At 50.8% G+C, this 17,642-nt stretch overlaps 1 protein-coding gene across 1 annotated transcript; it reads right to left on the reverse strand.

Moving 5' to 3' along the window:
• Positions 1-1,190: 1,190 nt before the first annotated feature.
• On the reverse strand, positions 1,191-9,682 carry LOC308605801 (kallikrein-12-like; the record flags this gene model as incomplete). Its single annotated transcript, XM_081216072.1, has 7 exons — positions 1,191-1,346; positions 2,273-2,406; positions 4,043-4,299; positions 5,147-5,311; positions 8,969-9,038; positions 9,140-9,226; positions 9,658-9,682. 7 exons carry the CDS (start codon positions 9,680-9,682, stop codon positions 1,191-1,193), a joined length of 894 nt encoding a protein of 297 aa, XP_081072198.1.
• Positions 9,683-17,642: the final 7,960 nt, after the last annotated feature.

Here is a 17,642-nt window from a genome sequence, read left to right on the forward strand (position 1 = left end):
GCACACGGGTTCGTGCCCCGGTCCGGGAAGATCCCACGTGCCGCGGAGCAACTAAGCCCGTGAGCCATGGCCGCTGAGCCTGCGTATCTGGAGCCTGTGCTCCGCAACGGGAGAGGCCACAACAGTGAGAGGCCCGCGTACCGCAAAAAAAAAAAAAAAGACTACGGGGTAGGCCTGGGTTCTGACAGCAGCCAGCCCTGGCCCCAAACCCTGGCACTGCCTCTTCCTACCACAGTGATGTGGGACGAGAGACTCCACCCCGGCGAGGCTCAGTTTCTTCATCTGTGAGATGGGGGTGACAGCCGTGCCTCAGGGGGTTGGGATGAGGACTCCAGGAGAGCCAAGTACAATAGGCAGTCAGCAAATGCTCCCACAGCTGCCATAGTCACCCCTCACCCTCTCCCACCTCAAAGTTCCCTTCCATTCATTGCGGAGAAGACATTCTCTTTCCAATTCCTGGAGAAGCTGTGAAGACAGAACCTGAGAGGTGGGCAGAACTATTTTAAGACCTAGGCTGGGTCCTCTTGCCTTCCAAGGCTGCACCCCACCCTCCATCATTGCAGATGTATTAAAACAAACCCGCACCCACATTAAATATAACACGTGCTCAACTCCAGCTGAGCCAAGTTGCAGTCGGCTAGTTGGAAGAATGTTACGTTTTATAGACACTTAAGTAAATGGTAGTGGATTTTGATTTTGCAGTTTTCATTTGGTATTTTGGAGCCAACAATCCTGTCCACACACACCCCTCCCCCATTTCAGCTTATAAGCTCTAGGCAGTGTTCCTGTTGCGGCAGATGGAGAAAAACGGCCTTAATTTTTTACTGTTATAAGTAACTTTCTCTAGTCCATTCCTGTGTGGCCCCTGAGGGAAAACCCTCACACTCTCTGATCTCTATTTCTACACCTGTGGGTAGGGTAACTGATGGGTAACTCTCCCTCCAATCTCAACCAGCAGGGGGATCAAACAGACAGACACAGCCCCTCCTCCAGTTATATTTATTCCAGATAGTCGCATACTCCCTCCTCTCCCAACCATGGGTCTTAGAAGGGCTGGCTGGAGTTGGAGTTCCAGGAAGAAGATCCCCAGTCCAAGAAGAGTGGGAGCTGGGGGTGAAGATAGAGGAGGTATTGGCGCTCTGAGGGTCAAAGTGGCCCCCAAGCTGAGGCATGAAGGTGGAGGGAGCAGGTCAGCTGTTCCTCATGACCATCCGGATCCAGTCCACGTATTTGCAAATATTGGTGTAGACCCCTGGGATGCCTTCTTGCCCACAAGGCTCCACGGATCCCCAGGACACCAGACCCTGAAGGACTCCTCCGCATACTAGGGGACCCCCAGAGTCACCCTGGAAGGCAGAGGAGAAGGAGCATGGTCTGAATATGGGAGAAATCCTTTTCCAGTTTTCCTCTCCACAGCCTCCTGCCCCCTCACCCATTCCTGGGCCTTGAGGACCGTGGCTCCAAGCCTCGTCAGCAGAGAAAAAAGAACACACAAGTTCCCAGAGGACAACAGCAATGACTAACTAATAGAGAAGAACACACTGTCCCTAGGGGCCAAGCCCAGGGAAGGCGGGCGGGACTCTATGCTGGGTAGAGGGTTCCCTCAAGGACAATGGGTGGGCCCTGACCAATGGGGGAAGAGAGCACAGGCACCAATGACCAATCCCAGCGAAGGAGGACGGGACTCCGTGTCAAGGAAAATGGCTGGGGCCCTGACCAATGAGGGAAGAGAGCACCTGTACCAGTGACCAATCCTAGAGAAGGAGGGCGGGACTCCTTAAGAGTTCTCTCCAAGACAGTGGCTGGGGCCCTGGCCAGTAGGGAGGGGCAGCCTCCTCTGTGAAGGACCAAGAGGATAAGGTAGCAGAATTACAGGGTGAGAGAGTCCTCCAGCCCCCTTTCCTCCTCCATCCTGGAATGTCTCACTCTTACTTGGGCCAGCACCAGCTGGATGGTATGGGGAAACTCAGAACTGGAGAGACAGCCGGTTACCTGCCTGAGCTCCAAATGCCCGCTGCCTCTTTCCCTCCCCCGTCGTCTTTGTCTCTCCCTCTCCCTCCCTTTGTGCCCCGCCCATCTTTCCTTCTCTGTTTCTGCACCCCCCCGCCCCGTTCTCCACTCCCTGGCTCTCCTCCCGCATTCTGTGCCTCTCCTTCTTCCTGACCTCATCTCTCTCCCCATCTCCTTTCCCTGACTTGCCTTCTCCTCCTTCCCACCTCCCCAGTTCTCCCTCCCCTACTTTCTGTCCTGGATGTTGCCTGCAGTCGCTCACCTGGCAGGCATCCTCCCCAGCGACGCCGCCAGCACACACCATGTTGTCCGTGATTCTCCCGGGGAACGCTGCCCGGCAGGTGGCATTAGAGACGATAGAGAGGTTAAGGCATTGGAGTCGGTCTGACAACTGGTCTGGGGATGGAAGATGGATGCTGCAGGATCCCCCGAAGCTTCCCTCATCTCCCCAAAGAGGCCACATCCCTCTTCTCAAGGAAACCCAATACATGTCTATACCCCACCCCCTCCCTGTGACCTCCACTACAATCCTCCAAGCTCTAAATTTCAGATTATGACTTGACTACACAGTAGCTCTTTTTTTTTTTTTTAGGTTCTGCTTTATAACAAAGTGAATCAGTCATACATATACATCTGTTCCCACATCCCTTCCCTCTTGCGTCTCCCTCCCTCCCACCCTCCCTATCCCACCCCTCCAGGCGGTCACAAAGCACCGAGCTGATCTCCCTGTGCTCTGCGGCTGCTTCCCACTATCTATCTACCTTACGTTTGGTACTGTATATATGTCCATGCCTCTCCGCGCTTTGTCACAGCTTACCCTTCCCCCTCCCCATATCCTCAAGTCCATTCTCAAGTAGGTCTGTGTCTTTATTCCTGGATAAAGAAGATGTGGCACATATATACAATGGAATATTACTCAGCCATAAAAAGAAACGAAACTGAGCTATTTGTAATGAGGTGGATAGACCTAGAGTCTGTCATACAGAGTGAAGTAAGTCAGAAAGAGAAAGACAAATACCGTATGCTAACACATATATATGGAATTTAAGAAAAAAAATGTCATGAAGAACCTAGGGGTAAAACAGGAACACAGTAGCTCTTGATTTCAATTCATTGGCCCAGTCTCCCTGACCTTTAGCCTACGACTCAGACACAATGAATCCAGACCCGACTTTCTCCTTCAATCCCAGCTACTGTGACCTTTGACCTTCAATCTTATTGCCCTTTGATCCCAACTTGGCCTCATGTCTTCTCTCTGTCTCTTGGCCCCGTGTTCCTTGTCTTCACCTTAACCTCCAACCTCAGCTCTGAATCCTCCAAAGTGACCTCTGATCCTAGTTTATTTGACTCCAGACTCCATGACCCCTAACCTCTAGCTCCACACACCAAGCCCTGTGGCTTCCTGTACCAGACCAGTGATCCTTGATTGAATGCCAATTTCCATCCTCGGATTGTGGCCAGCATCTGGATCCCATGACCTCAACTCTACAATGACTAACATCAGGGCTTCCCTGGTGGTGCAGTGGTTGAGAGCCCGCCTGCCGATGCAGGGGACGCGGGTTCGTGCCCCGGTCCGGGAAGATCCCACATGCCGCGGAGTGGCTGGGCCCGTGAGCCACGGCTGCTGAGCCTGCGTGTCTGGAGCCTGTGCTCCACAACGGGAGAAGCCACAACAGTGAGAGGCCCGCGTACCACAAAAAAAAAAAAAAAAAAAGATTACAATGACTAACATCAGGGTACCTGACCCATGACCCCAAGATCCTGTTTACATATGTCTTTTGCTCCATCCAGTCCGATAACATCACTCTGACCTCTAACCACATCCCTGACCCATGACTCCTAACTCCATACACAGCCACTTAACCTCTTTAACTCCCAAGACCCCGACGCACCATGATCTCAGACCCCAAAGCATGAATCCTGATGTGTGACACTTTACCCATCCTTCCTCTGAGGTGGCATGACTCCTGACCTCTCACCCTATACTGCAAACTTTTGCCAATCCTGACCCCTGACCTCGGGACCCCCTTACTCCCTGGGTGGTTGGTGGTGCCCCAGCCTGAGGTGTGGCACTTGGTGCCAGCCACTGCACAGGTCGCGGGCAGGGGCAGGGGCTGGATGCTGCGGGTCAAGAGGACAGGGATGCCCAGTTGCAGAAGCCGGAGGTCATTGTCATGGTTCTGCAGGGCTGCCTGGTAGCCAGGGTGGGTCACGGAGAGACCACTGTGCAGGATCTGTTCGGTCCAGTCCATCTGGCTGAGGCTGTGTTCCCCCAGGCTCAACCAGTACCTGCTGGGGGTCACAGAGGCTCAGCAGGGGCAGGGTGGGCTGGCCTGGGGCTCCCAGACCCGCCTGCCTCTCTGATGGCTGTTCAGTCCCTTGCTCTCATTCTCTTTGTCTCTTCCCATCTCTTGGTCTCTATTTCCATTACCATCTTTCCATTTCTAGCGTTGGTCCTATTTTTCCTCTCCATGCTACTGCATCTGTGTCACTTTCTGATTCTCTTAGCTGGTGATGCCCATGGGGGCAGGGACATCCATTAGTCCTATTCACTGCCCTGTTCCCACCACCCAGAAGGTGGCCTGGGCCATCAACACTGTCAACTAAATGAATGGGGGAATAATGAGTGGACTCTGTCCTGCTGGTGTCCCTCTCTGTCCCCAAATATCTCTGTCTCTCCATGTCTGAAACTTCCCTTTTGGAAAAAAAAAAAAAATCCAGAGCATCAGACCTACAAAGCCCAATCCCCTCATTTTACAGATGGGGCCACTGAGGCCCAGAGAGGTACCAGATGTAACCTTTGAAGTTGCACAAAGAGTTTGGGTCAGACATGGGTCCACAGCTCAGACTGGGTCAGGGGATGCTGGACTGGTGACACCATATGGGAAGGAAGAGGGACATGAGGGAACATTGGGGGGGCAGATCCCAGAACCCTCCCCTGCCCTCCACCCCACCGACCCCCACCCAAGTCCACCCCAGGCCCATTGTGAAGAAGTCCTACTTCTTGTCTAACCTCAGACCCTCTTGTTGCAGGACCATCTCCTTACTCCTGTGAGCCCCCTCCCCCCCAGTGCTACCCTCCCCATCACCCTCCCTTCCCACCCTGAGTAGGCAGGGACCCAAGTGGGGGGCTTACCTTCTGCTGCTGCAGTGAGCAGCTGTGAGAATCCACCTGTGGTCAATGAGGACACCCCCACAGCGCAGCTGTGTACCTTCAAACAGCCCCACCTGCCAAGGCTGAGAGTGAGGGATACACTCTGTGCCTTTAAAAATCTTCTGTGTGTGTCCTCGTGGCTGAGCCCTGAGGACAATGGCATGGGCCAGAGAGACAGAGTCAGGAACCTAGAGACTGTGGATCAGATAGAAAGAAAGATACAGAAAGAGCAAGAAAGAGGCAAGAGAAAGAAACCGAGAGAGAGAGAGAGAGAGAGAGAGAGAGAGTCACAGGCAGGGAGACACAGACCCAGTGATATACAAAGACACAGTGAAACACCCAAAGGACACAAAGAGGAAGAGAGATGCTTAAAGATAAGCGAAACAGAGATCCAGAGAGAGAAAGGACAGAGACATAGTGACAGGGAGAGACAGAGGGGAGATGGATCGTAAGATACAGGGAGAGAGAGGTGCATAGGACCCCTGGAGATGGAGGTGAACGGAGGCATAGAGTCAGCCAGCCTCCCTCCCCTCCTCAGGGTCAGGCATCCTCATGAGGGTTCCTTGCCTTCTGGGGAGCTCACCAATAAAACACAGGAGAAAAAAGATGCTGGACACCATGGTGGTCCACTTCCAGATTCTGGGGAAAAGGTGAGGCATCTCAGAGATGGCAACTGGACCCTCCTTTTCCCTGTCAAGTGGACCCTCCCTTTCTCCTCCCCTTCCACCAGCAATTCCACGAGGAGAGGATGGTCCACAGGCCCATCCCTCTCTGTGCCCATCCCCCGAGTGTTACCCCCTCACTGGTGATGGCCTGCCCTCTCCTCACCTTGTTTCTCCGCCTTCCGGTTCCTCCATGTAACTAACTGTTGCAGTCTCGGCCTGTCGGTCTCTCCGCTATCTGTCTGGCCACCTGCCTGCTAGTCTTTTCATCTGCCAGCCACCCTGCCAGTCAGCTCTCCTACTGTTCACCTGGCCTCTCAGCCACCTGTCATGCTGCACCACCTGTCTTCTTCCTCCCGTCTGTCTGTCCCAGACCAGCAGCTGATACAGCTTTTAACTCTCTTTGTCCCAGCTCATGCGATTTATGGGTTGAGGGAAGGAGACAAGGTAGACATGGGTCGGGGCACCCTCTAATCCCGTAGAAACTCTTCTTGGCTAATGACACTTAATGAGATTTACAGTTAAATGGGGGGGGGGGCGCAGTATGGCTCTGGAGGGAAGACCCAGGCCCTCTCCTTCTCCTGTCCTCTGCAAACTAGCCCGCAGCCCTGAGGCCAATGACTCAAGGTGATCTGAGATCTTCCCCAACTCCAGTAATGAAGCCTCAGGGAGGTGGGGCAGGTAGACACCTGGGACTCTTCCCTGAGCGTTTCATGGAAGGGGCAAGAGGGTGGAAGTGAGAGTCAAGGAAACCAAGGACAGAGAGAGCCTGAGAAAGAAGAGGAGGAAAGGGAAGAGGTTCCAAAATAGGGGAGACAGAGGAGTTTCCAAACTGGGATCTAAGGAAGCCTGGTTCTAATTGAAGTTTTTAAATGCACGATCAACTCTGTTGCCCGCTTTCAGAGCACAGGTCTTATTATATATGAGGTCGATTTATCTAACTCCATGAAAGTTTTTTTGCATAGGGACTTCCACTGAGAAAGAAAGAGACAGGGGACAGGAAACAGAGAGAGGGAGAGTGAAAGAGATTCAGGACAGAATCTCTCTCTTTCTCCTCTTATCTTTTTGTTTTTGTTTTTGAAGTAAAATTTATATAACATAAGATCCAGCCTTCGAACCATTTTAAGGTCTCCAGTGCCGTGAACTCCACTGCACTCAAAATGTTATGCTACCATCACCACCAGCTAATTCCAGAACATTTTTGTCACCCCCAAAGGAGACCCCATACCCGTTAAACTGATGTTTATCAAATGATGAATGGACAAATAAAAGGTGGTCTATCCATGCTATGGACTACTATTCAGCTATAAAAGGAACAAAGTACTGATGTGTGCTACACATGGATGAACCTTGAAAACACTATGTGGAGTGAAAGAAGCCAGTCACAAAGGCCCACAAACTGTATGATCCCATTTATATGAAATATCCAGAAAAGGCAAATTGGTGGAGACAGCGGGTTAGTGATTGCCTGGGGCGGCAGGGAGTGGGGCTGGGGAATGACTGCTTAGTGGTTCTCTTTTGACACACAGACTTGCAGCTTGTGGCTTCTGGATAAAGTCAATCCCTTTTTGTAGCTGGGGACCCAAAGACAACAGACCTCCTGCTTTCAGAAAAAGCTCTGAGCACCTTTGCCACCTCATCCAGGGAGCCCCTGGAGCGCTCAAGTCCCTGTACCTCATGCTTTACTCTTGGGCGTCATCATAAGCTCACTATGAAGCCCATTCCCTAAAGACAACTCAGGCATCCCAACACATGGGGTGATGTCTCAGGGCATGGATACCATCATAGGTGTGGAAACTGAGACACAGCTAGATGGAGCCACTTGCCCAAAGTCACACAGCTGGTAAGAGGCAGAACTGGAGTTTGAACTGAGGCAGACAGGCTCCAGAACTTGTATTGTTCATCATTCTCCAAATATGTGAATGAACAAAACAATGACTAACTGAGGGCTTCCCTGGTGGCGCAGTGGTTGAGAGTCCGCCTGCCGATGCAGGGGACACGGGTTCATGCCCCGGTCCGGGAGGATCCCACATGCCACGGAGCGGCTGGGCCCGCAAGCCATGGCCGCTGAGCCTGCGCGCCCGGAGAGGCCACAACAGTGAGAGGCCCGCGTACCGCAAAAAAAAAAAAAAAAGAACAACAATAATACTAATGACAGCCACCACTTAGTAAGCATTCACTCAGTACCAGGTGTTCTTCTCAGGGAGCACTCTCACGTATTACCTCGATCCTTCCAAGAGCCCTCTGAAGTAGGTTCTATTTTTTTTAAGTTTATTAATTTACTGAGAGACTTCTTAATCCTCAGATGGAGGGAACTGAATTCGTTGGTGGCACCTTATCATCAGCACAAGGCCTTTCTTCTTATTTTTTAAAAATTAATTTATATACTTTTGGCTGCCTTGGGTCTTCGTCGCTGCACGCGGGCTTTCTCTAGTTGCGGCGAGCAGGGGCTACTCTTCCTTGCGGTGCGCGGGCTTCTCATTGCGGTGGCTTCTCTTGTGGCCGAGCACAGGCTCTAGGCGTGCAGGCTCATCAGTAGTTGTGGCGCACAGGCTTAGTTGCTCCGCAGCTCCGCAGCATGTGGAATCTTCCCGGACCAGGGATCAAACTTGTGTCCCCTGCATTGGCAGGCGGATTCTCAACCACTGCGCCACCAGGGAAGCCCAAGGCCCTTCTTTTGTTTTCCTTCTTTATTTTATTTCCTTTTACCTTCATTTCCTTCTGCTGTTGTCTTTATTATTGTATATCTTTTGCTATTATTTCTGTTACTATGTATCTTTTGCTGTTGCTTTATTATTGTGTATCCTTTGCTATTATTTTTGTTATTGTGTATCCTTTAATTATCTTTATTGTTGTGTATCTTTTGCTACTGTATTTATTATCATATAGCTTTTTCAGAAAATTAAGTTGAAATTTACATGTTGTACACTTAACCATTTAAAGTGTATGGTTCAGGGCTTCCCTGGTGGCGCAGTGGTTGAGAGTCTGCCTGCCGATGCAGGGGACATCGGTTCGCATGCTCCGCAATGGGAGAGGCCACAACAGTGAGAGGACCGCATACCGCAAAAAAAAAAAAAAAAAAATAGGGCGAGCCCATCTGAGCTGGGAGAGGGTCTGGGGTCGGTGGGGAGAGTGGACTGACCCCAACTGGGACACCAGGTCACGCAGGGACAAGCAGGAAGCTCTCATGTGTCCCGGTGGGACCCGGCCCCCTAGTGGGCGGGGGGCGGAGCTCACGGTTCCCACGCCCCCTCCCACCCCTCCTACCATGGTCTGGAGTGGCCACCCGGCCTCCACCCCCGCGCATGCTTACCTTCTGACAACGCCACCGTCAGGAAAGCGATTGCGGGGGCCAGGGGCCACGTGGTGACTTTGTGGTGGGGGGCAGGGCGGGCGGAGCCTGAGAAGTTGAACAGGGTGTTAAGAGCTGGCCTGAACTCCCATCTCTGGACACTCCCTACCCACCCTGTTTCCCAATCTTGAATGTCCTCTCCTTTACTCTGAAAACCTTGACGCTGGAATCTGCAAGCCCCTCCCCAAGGTCCATTCTTGGTGGGGTGGGGGGCGAGTCCCAGGAACGTGGTGGGCGGGGCAGCTTGCACACCTCCCCCCGCCGGGGCTCTGGCTTGCAGCCGTTCACATGAGGGGGCTAGTCCCTCCATCCCTGCCCTCCAGCGAGCTAGGCCCCTGGTGCACCCTCCCGCCCCTCTCTACCCTCCCCGTGTCCTTTCTCCCCTCTCAGGGTGGGCCCCAGGCGCCTGGTCTAAAACTGAGCATCTTATCTTTCAGCTGCTTCCCCTCTCAACATCTCCGCAGATTCTGTCTCTATACCTGAGCCTCCAGCTTCCGGCTCCATCTCCTTGACTCAGCAGCCTCCCTCTTTCCCCTACCCTCCCCGCTCCCAATGCTCCTGCCCCTACCTTAGGCTCACCCTTCCTGGGTAAGGGCCCCGGTGAAGAGCTTCCACGGCCAGCTGCCTCAAACTTCAGCCTCGACCCATGGCTTTTAACCCCTGAACTCCCTCCCCCTAGCGCCTTCAGCATTTCCCTGGTGCTGGCCGTCCCCTCTCCACCCCCAATGGCTCAGCTGGCTGTCGCCATGCACCCCACCACCACCCCCGCCTGGGCTTGGCCCGTCGTATGGCGCAGAGCTACCAGGACAAGCCAGGACTCAGATCTGGCTCCACCCAAGCTCAAGTTGAACCCACTGTGAACTGTCAGGCAGCAAGACCCACCTGGAGGGAAGGGAGAAGCCCAATCCCTTCTCCAGGCCCACCCCAAATCCCTAGGGCCCTCCCTAACGTCAACCCATTTTTTATGCCGCTCTCTCATCCCCCCTCCAACCCTATACATATTCTTAATATACATCAGCTCCTGGTTGGCCATCTTCCACTCTATTCCCACCTCCCAGCTAATTTTAACGGTTCCCCTTACCGTCAGCCTATCCCTCAGACCCATTCCCATCAACAGCCTTATCTCAAGTTTATCTCTCTACAGCAAACTCAACACATCTAAGTTCCAGTTCTCAGCCTCATCTCCAGCTCCAACTCCATCTCCAGCCCTATTTCTTCTGGAAAACACAGGGATGCCCAAATTTATTCTACCCTTCCCTCCTCCCCCAGTCAGGCACAAGAAAGGAATCTTCAGATAGGTGGATAGAAAGTCAACTTAGACTTGGCTGTGGGCAGGGGTTGGACCTGGGAAAGCAATATTTTGGATAAATGGCCTTTTAAGAGCAGGGCCAGATGGGGTGAGGTAGTCCATGGGGACCTAGGTGAGGAGGGAGAAGCAGGAGTCAGGAAGCTCTGGGGACAAGACGATGAGGAAGAAGAAGGAGGAAGAGTGTTTTAGGAATGAGTAGGCGTCTCCTGGAACTGTGACTGGGTGGGGACATGAGCTAATCCTAGGGGGTGGAGGGGGGTAGGACTAGGGATTAGAGAGGACAGAGGTGGGGTCAGAATTTGAAAGAAAGCCAGAAATGGGGACCAGATGATATTTGGAAAGAGAGACAGCCATGGTGTCGTGATAAGGAGAAGGGGTTGAGATGGATGGAGTGAGGATTCATCTCAAAACTGGTGTGGTCCATATCGGGGAGTTAAAGTTTGGATATAAGGGTCAAATCTAGCGTTAAAAGATATATATATATATATTTTTTCAGTACACGGGCCTCTCACTGTTGTGGCCTCTCCCGTTGCGGAGCACAGGCTCCGGACACGCAGGCTCAGCTGCCATGGCTCACGGGCCCAGCCGCTCGGCGGCATGTAGGATCTTTCCGGACTGGGGCACGAACCCGTGTCCCCTGCATCGGCAGGTGGACTCTCAACCACTGCGCCACCAGGGAAGCCCATAATTTATTTTTTAAAGTATCTAACCGTGACTCCCCTGCATCTATAAACTGAACATATGTCAAAGATGTTATTTGGATTTGTTAATAAGCGATGGAGCTAGCAAGATGTTACAAAGAACCACACATGTATAGGCGATAAGAAGCGCTAACATGAATTAACAAATAGATGCAAAACTGGCTTATTCTATATGGAGGGGAGAGAATTGTACTTCCACCTGACACAACTCATTTGCAGGGTTATGGACAAGAATTATTTGCACTACTATCCACTATTTATCATTTACAGAGTTGTAAAGTAGCTCAAAGACAGTAAAGGAAGCTGAGACCCCATAGAATCAGATAACCCACCTCGTTTTCCATTGATGACCTCTGTTGGGTCCATCTTAAAGTCTTTCACAGTTTTTCCCTACACTAGGAAGAAAAGTTTGTGGTCGGGTTTAAGATGGTGGTTGGTGTTGGGGGAGGGGCTCTGATGACTGCACTGGGAATGCAGGTGAGTTTGGGGAAGAGAATGGACCTAGGCTGAGGATGGGGTTGGAGTTAGTTTGGGGGATAGAATTAAGTTATAGATGGGAGGGATCTGGAGATAATGTTGTTGACAGAGTCCAGTTGGGTTGGGGCTGGAGATGAGGCCAAGATTGAGTATTTGGATGGGGAGGTGTTGAAATACAGTTGAGTTGGTGGTGTGCGTTGACACTGATAATGAACACTAGATGTGAGGTCGAGTATCTGTGTCAGACTAGGGTTTTGGTCGGAGTGGGCTGGGTCATAGATGTGAGTGCCTCTCAAGGTGTCAGAAAGGCTCCTGTCCTTCCCCACCTTGGAATTACCCCACTTCCCAGGACTGGACCCAGAGTAGGGACCGAGGTCACTCTTTTTGAGTTGAGTTGTGTTCAGGCTGAGTGGCAGGAGGGAGGATGTGGCTTAAGTGAGGTCACAGGTGTGTGTGGGAAGTCGGGGTACCTGGGCTCTCTTGTGGCCCAGGTCCACAAGAAAAAGCCTGTCCCCCTTGGCAATGGCTGGAACTTGGAGTGGGGTGGCTGTCTTTGGTATTTGCTGAGGGGTGAGTGCCAGGTCAACACTGATATTAGGGTTTATGACTGGCCGACTCTTGTTGAAGTGAGGTCATGGACCCACCAAGAATTGGGGGTATTCTACCTCCCCACTTGATCAGTAAGGCAACTGGAGCCCAAGGAGTTCAGTGAGCAGCTGAAAGTCACATGCCAGGTAGACCAAATCCAGGGGTACTGTCTCATAGGTCAGGGTCTGTCCCCCTCAGAGAGAAGGGCTAGAGAAAGAAAGAAAAAGGACTAGAAAAAGAGACAGTGTTCCTAGTGGTTCAGAACTGAGTTCAAGTGACATGGCCACTCTGTGCCCCCGTAAAATGGCACTATCGATAGCACCCGCCTCATAGAGCAGGGTTAAATGAGCTAATATTTGAAGATGCTTAGAGGAGAGTTTGACACGAGCCAAAGGCCACAAACATGCTTGTTAAATAAGTAAAGCTGGAGATGGAGGCAGTCTGAGGTTCCCGGGGGCCCCACCCTATAGCTTGGCTTCAAAATGAGGTACTTTGTCAAGCAGGAACTGGAAGTTCTGGTTGGAAGTGCTGGCTGGGATGAGAAAGTTAGTCCTACACCCATGCCCAGAGCAGAGGCCCTGATGCAAATGTGAAGGGATGGGGAGACTTAGAAAGACCCAAAGGGATAAATAACAGAGACAGAAAAACAAGGTGGATGGGAGAGAGCAGAGGAAATGCAGGGAGAGACAAAGGCAAGACGACGTAAGAGGTGGAAAGAGAGACGCCTGGGGAGAAATCAGACATGATCTTTTGGAGAGAAAGATGCACAAGAAATTGAGACACGTGACTTCTTCTTTAGAGCTGGATCCATGTTATGAAGGATGCTGGTCCCAGTCATCATCTTTCTCACACATCAACGAAATACCACTTTTCACCCATCAGAATAACAACGCTAGAAAGAAAGGTCAGTCTTGCCACCCACCTGCATCTGTGCCCACGGGCTCCGCCTCCTCTCCCATTTCTACAGATGAGCAATCTTCACCTCCGTCTAAGAAAGACACCTCCACTCGTGCGAGGTGCCCCCTGCCCTCTCACCTCCTCGAGGACACTGTTCCAGCCAGCAGCCCTCTGCCGCCTTGCCTGCATCATCCATTTTTTCCTTCTCCATTAACATACAAACATGCTACCATTTCTCCCATGTTCCGTGAAAAGAATTTTTTAAAAACCTTCTCTCAACCTTTGTGCTCTCCTTCAGCCCCTGACCCACGTTTTGCCCCCTTGGACTGCAATACTCCAAAATGTGGGCTACACGTCCTGTCTGGCGTTCCTCTCCTCCTGTTCTCTTGAGCCCACTCCATGCAGGCTTCCACGCCCACCGCTCCACCAACTCTGCCTCTTTTAAGGGCACCAATAAGGTCCATGTTGCTGAACTCAGTGGCTAGCCCTTTGGGATTCATCTTAGTTATCAGCAGCATTTAACAAGCGGTTCACTTGTCCTCAGCTTCTGAGACACTCCCTTCCTCCTGGTCGTCCTCATAACTCACTGACTGCTTCTCGTTCGTGACTGGTGTTGTTTCCTACTCACGTCCCCGATCTCTACATGCTGGAGCATTTGGCCCTCTCCTTTGCTCTGTCTATGCTCACTCCCCTGGTGATCTCACCTGCTCCTGTGGCTTTAAATACCATCTACATGCTGATGACTCCCAAATTTTATGTCTCCAGCCAGACCTCGCTCTTAAACTCTCGACTTGACATCCAACTGCCTACTCAATAGATTCACGTTCAAAACCAAACTCTTGTCCTTCACCTCTCTCATGTTCCAGATGGGCTTGATCTTCTCAGTAAATAGTTTCTTCGTCCTTTCATTCCTCAGCCAAAACCTCAGTCTCGCCCTTGAATTCCTTTTCTCACACACCACACATCCATTTTGTTACCAAACCCTGCCAGTGCTACCTTCAAAAGAGATCCAGAATCGGACCGTTTCTCAACATCTTCCATCCTCGCCACCCCGGTCCCTCCCAGCCACCATCATCTCTCATCTGGATTATTGCAAGTTTCTTATCTGGTCTCCCTGTTTCTGTCCTTGTCTGCTTACACTGTTTACACACAGCAGCCAGAGTGACCTTTTATTATAAAATGTAAGTCAGGGCAGGCCACGCCTCTTCTGGAAAGCCCGCAGTGCCTCCCACCTCACTCAGAGTGAAAGTCAGGTTTCCTTATGGTGGCCAACAGGGCTCTAGACCATCTGGCCCCAGTAGTCCTCTGATGTCACCTACCACTTCCTCTTCTCCTGCCCCTCTCATGCCAGGCACAATCCCATCTCAGAACTTTAGTACTTTAATTCCCACTCCTGGACCCCTCTTCCAAACCAGATGTCTGCCTGGTTTCTTCCATTCTTATCATCCTCTCCATGAAGACTTCCTTGACCATTGTAGTTGGAGATCCCTGAGATGGGTTCAGGGAATCACTAGAAGGGCTCACAGAACTCGGAAAAGCTCCTGCACTCATGATTTTGGTTTATTACAGCAAAGTAAAAAGACACAGGGGGCCAAGTCCAGGAGAGACCAGGCACGAGCTTCCAGTTGTCCTCTCCCAGAGAAGTCGTATAGACAGCACTTACTTTGCCCAGCAACAACGTGTGACAACACGTACAAAGGATTGCCCACCAGGAAAGTCCACCTGAGCCTTGGTGTCTATGTTTTTTATTGGGGGTCAGTCACATAGGCACATGGCTGTCTGCCTGCATGGCTGACCTTAGTCTCCAGCTCCTCCTCAGGTCAAATATGCCCCAAGACCTCCATCACAAATCATCCTATTAGGATAGACTATCTGGCATGGCCCAAGGTCCCCAGGTAAAGAAAGACACTGTTATGAGGCAGAATATTACAAAGGTTTAGAGGTTATCTCCCAGATGTTAGGCAAGGGCCTAACTTTTTTTTTGTAATGTGCAGGGTTTGGACAACATAGCCCTGCTGAGTTAACCACCCACTGTATAACCCACTTAAAATTATAACCTTCCTCTGACATTCTCTATCCCCTTACTCTGCTTTATTTTTCTCCAAAGCACTTACTCCCATCTGTAATATTTAATGGTTTTTTTTTTTTTTTTTGGCAGTGCCGTGAGGCTTGCAGGATCTTAGTTCCCCGACCAGGGATCGAACCTGGGCCATGGCAGTGAAAGTGCTGGGTCCTAACCACTGGACTGCCAGGAAATTCCCAATATTTCATGTTTTACTCATTTATTTGTCCCTTGTTTGCCTCACCTCCAGAAGTGAGTTCCCCGAGGGCAACAATATTAGCTGCTTTGTTCCTAGAGCAGTAACTGGCACATAATAGGATTCAGTAAATATTTGCTGAATGAATGAATGAACTACAGGCATTTTTGAGGGTGTGGAGAGATATGAATCCTTCTTATCCGGGCAAAAACTTGCCAGTACTTGGTGAAATTGATTAAAAGTAAGGCTTTTGGCCCAGTGCTCCTGCTCCTGTGATATTCCAGAGAAGTCTTCTATAGTTATATAAGGGGCCTGACCCCAAATGGTCATTGCAGTATTGCTTGGGTAGTAGAAGGAAACTAGGTGTCCACCACTGGGGGACTGGGTCCTTAAACCTGGTGGATGTATACCATGGAGTGGTGCTTCTCAAACTCTAATAAGCATTGAGTCCCCTGGGGGTCTTGTTAAAATGCAGATTCCGGTTCAGTTGGTCTGGGGTGGGGTCCAAGACTCTGAGTTCTAATAAGCCCCAGATAATTCTGATACTGCTGTCCCCTGGACCACACTAGGAGCAAGGGTATAGACTCAAGCAGTCCTATCCAACAGAACTTTCTGCAATGATGGAAATCTATTTATCTGTGCTGTCCAATATGGCAGCCACCAGCCACACACGGTTATAGAGCATCAGAAATGTGGCGAGTGTGACTGAGGAATGGAATTGTAATGCATATTCAATGTAGATAATTTTAGTTTAAAAATTAAATGACCAGGGGCTTCCCTGGTGGCGCAGTGGTTGGGGGTCTGCCTGCCAATGCAGGGGACACGGGTTCGTGCCCCGGTCCGGGAAGATCTCACATGCTGCGGAGCGGCTGGGCCCGTGAGCCATGGCCGCTGAGCCTGCGCGTCCGGAGCCTGTGCTCCGCAATGGGAGGGGCCACATCGGTGAGAGGCCCGCGTACCGCAAAAGAAAAAAAAAAAAATTAAATGACCACATGTGGCTAGTGGTTACCATCTTGGACAACACAGGTTGAAAAAACACCAACACCGTGGCAGTGAGCAGTAATAAACCAGATGGGCAGACAGTAACATGTATAGGCTGTTAACACAGTATTTTGGTGTGAAATAACGTCACACCATCTTTGGTGGAATAAGATCGCCTATTTAATACTGAAACCTGACTCCTCACCCACACCCACCTGCCTGCATACCCTATTTCATCAATCTAAAATGCCTCAGTTGTATTGGCACTATTGTTTTGTATACCACTGAGAAAGAAAAAGGAGCCATCGATGAAATTAGGGCATAATGCTAAGACATAACACCATCAGCTAATTATAAGATGCCTCCCACTTACGGAGGTTGTAAAAATGGGAGAGGGATGTGCATCTAAGAAGCAACAAAATAGGGTACGTAACCATCACAGCTGGGAATATGAGTTGGAAATCAGATTAAAGATTACTTTAATCTAAACTATTTTTACTTAGCTTTATAGTAGGATGCAGGCCAAGAATTACAGGATGGTCCGTGTCTTCATCTCTCTGGGGGCTCAGAGCTACTCAGGTACGCAGCTGCTTCAACTCCTTTCCTCCACAGAGCTCGTGTGGTTGCCACACAGGAGAGCCAAGGTGTGTCTGTATCACCATGACAAAAGGTGCAGAGTCTCCACTTCCCAGCAATCCTCTTTTTGTTTTTTTAATGCTGCGTTGGGTCTTTGTTGCTGCGCCTGGGCTTTCTCTAGTTGTGGCGAGCAGGGGCTACTCTTCATTGCGGTGCGTGGGCTTCTCATTGCCGTGGCTTCTCTTGTTGCAAAGCACGGGCTCTAGGCATGTGGGCTTCAATAGTTGTAGATCGTGGCTCTAGAGCTCAGGCTCAGTAGTTGTGGCCCTGGGGCTTCGTTGCTCTGCGGCATGTAGGATCTTCCCGGCTCAGGCATCGAATCCGTGTCTCCTGCATTGGCAGGCAGATTTTTAACCACTGTGCCACCAGGGGAGTCCCCCCAGCAATCTTGTTTTCACCTCTTTTTTCTTTTTCTTAATTGAAGTATAGTTGCTGTAAAATATTATATAATTTCCAGGTATACAATATAGTGATTCACAATTTTTAAAGGTTATGCTCCATTTATAGTTTTATAAAATATTGGCTATATTCACCCCAGCAATTTTTTTTTTTTTTTTTTGCGGTACACGGGCCTCTCACTGTTGTGGCCTCTCCCGTTGCGGAGCACAGGCCCCGGA

Source organism: Mesoplodon bidens (assembly GCF_964165515.1).
Source record: "Mesoplodon bidens genome assembly, chromosome: 18".
NCBI lineage: Eukaryota > Metazoa > Chordata > Mammalia > Artiodactyla > Ziphiidae > Mesoplodon > Mesoplodon bidens.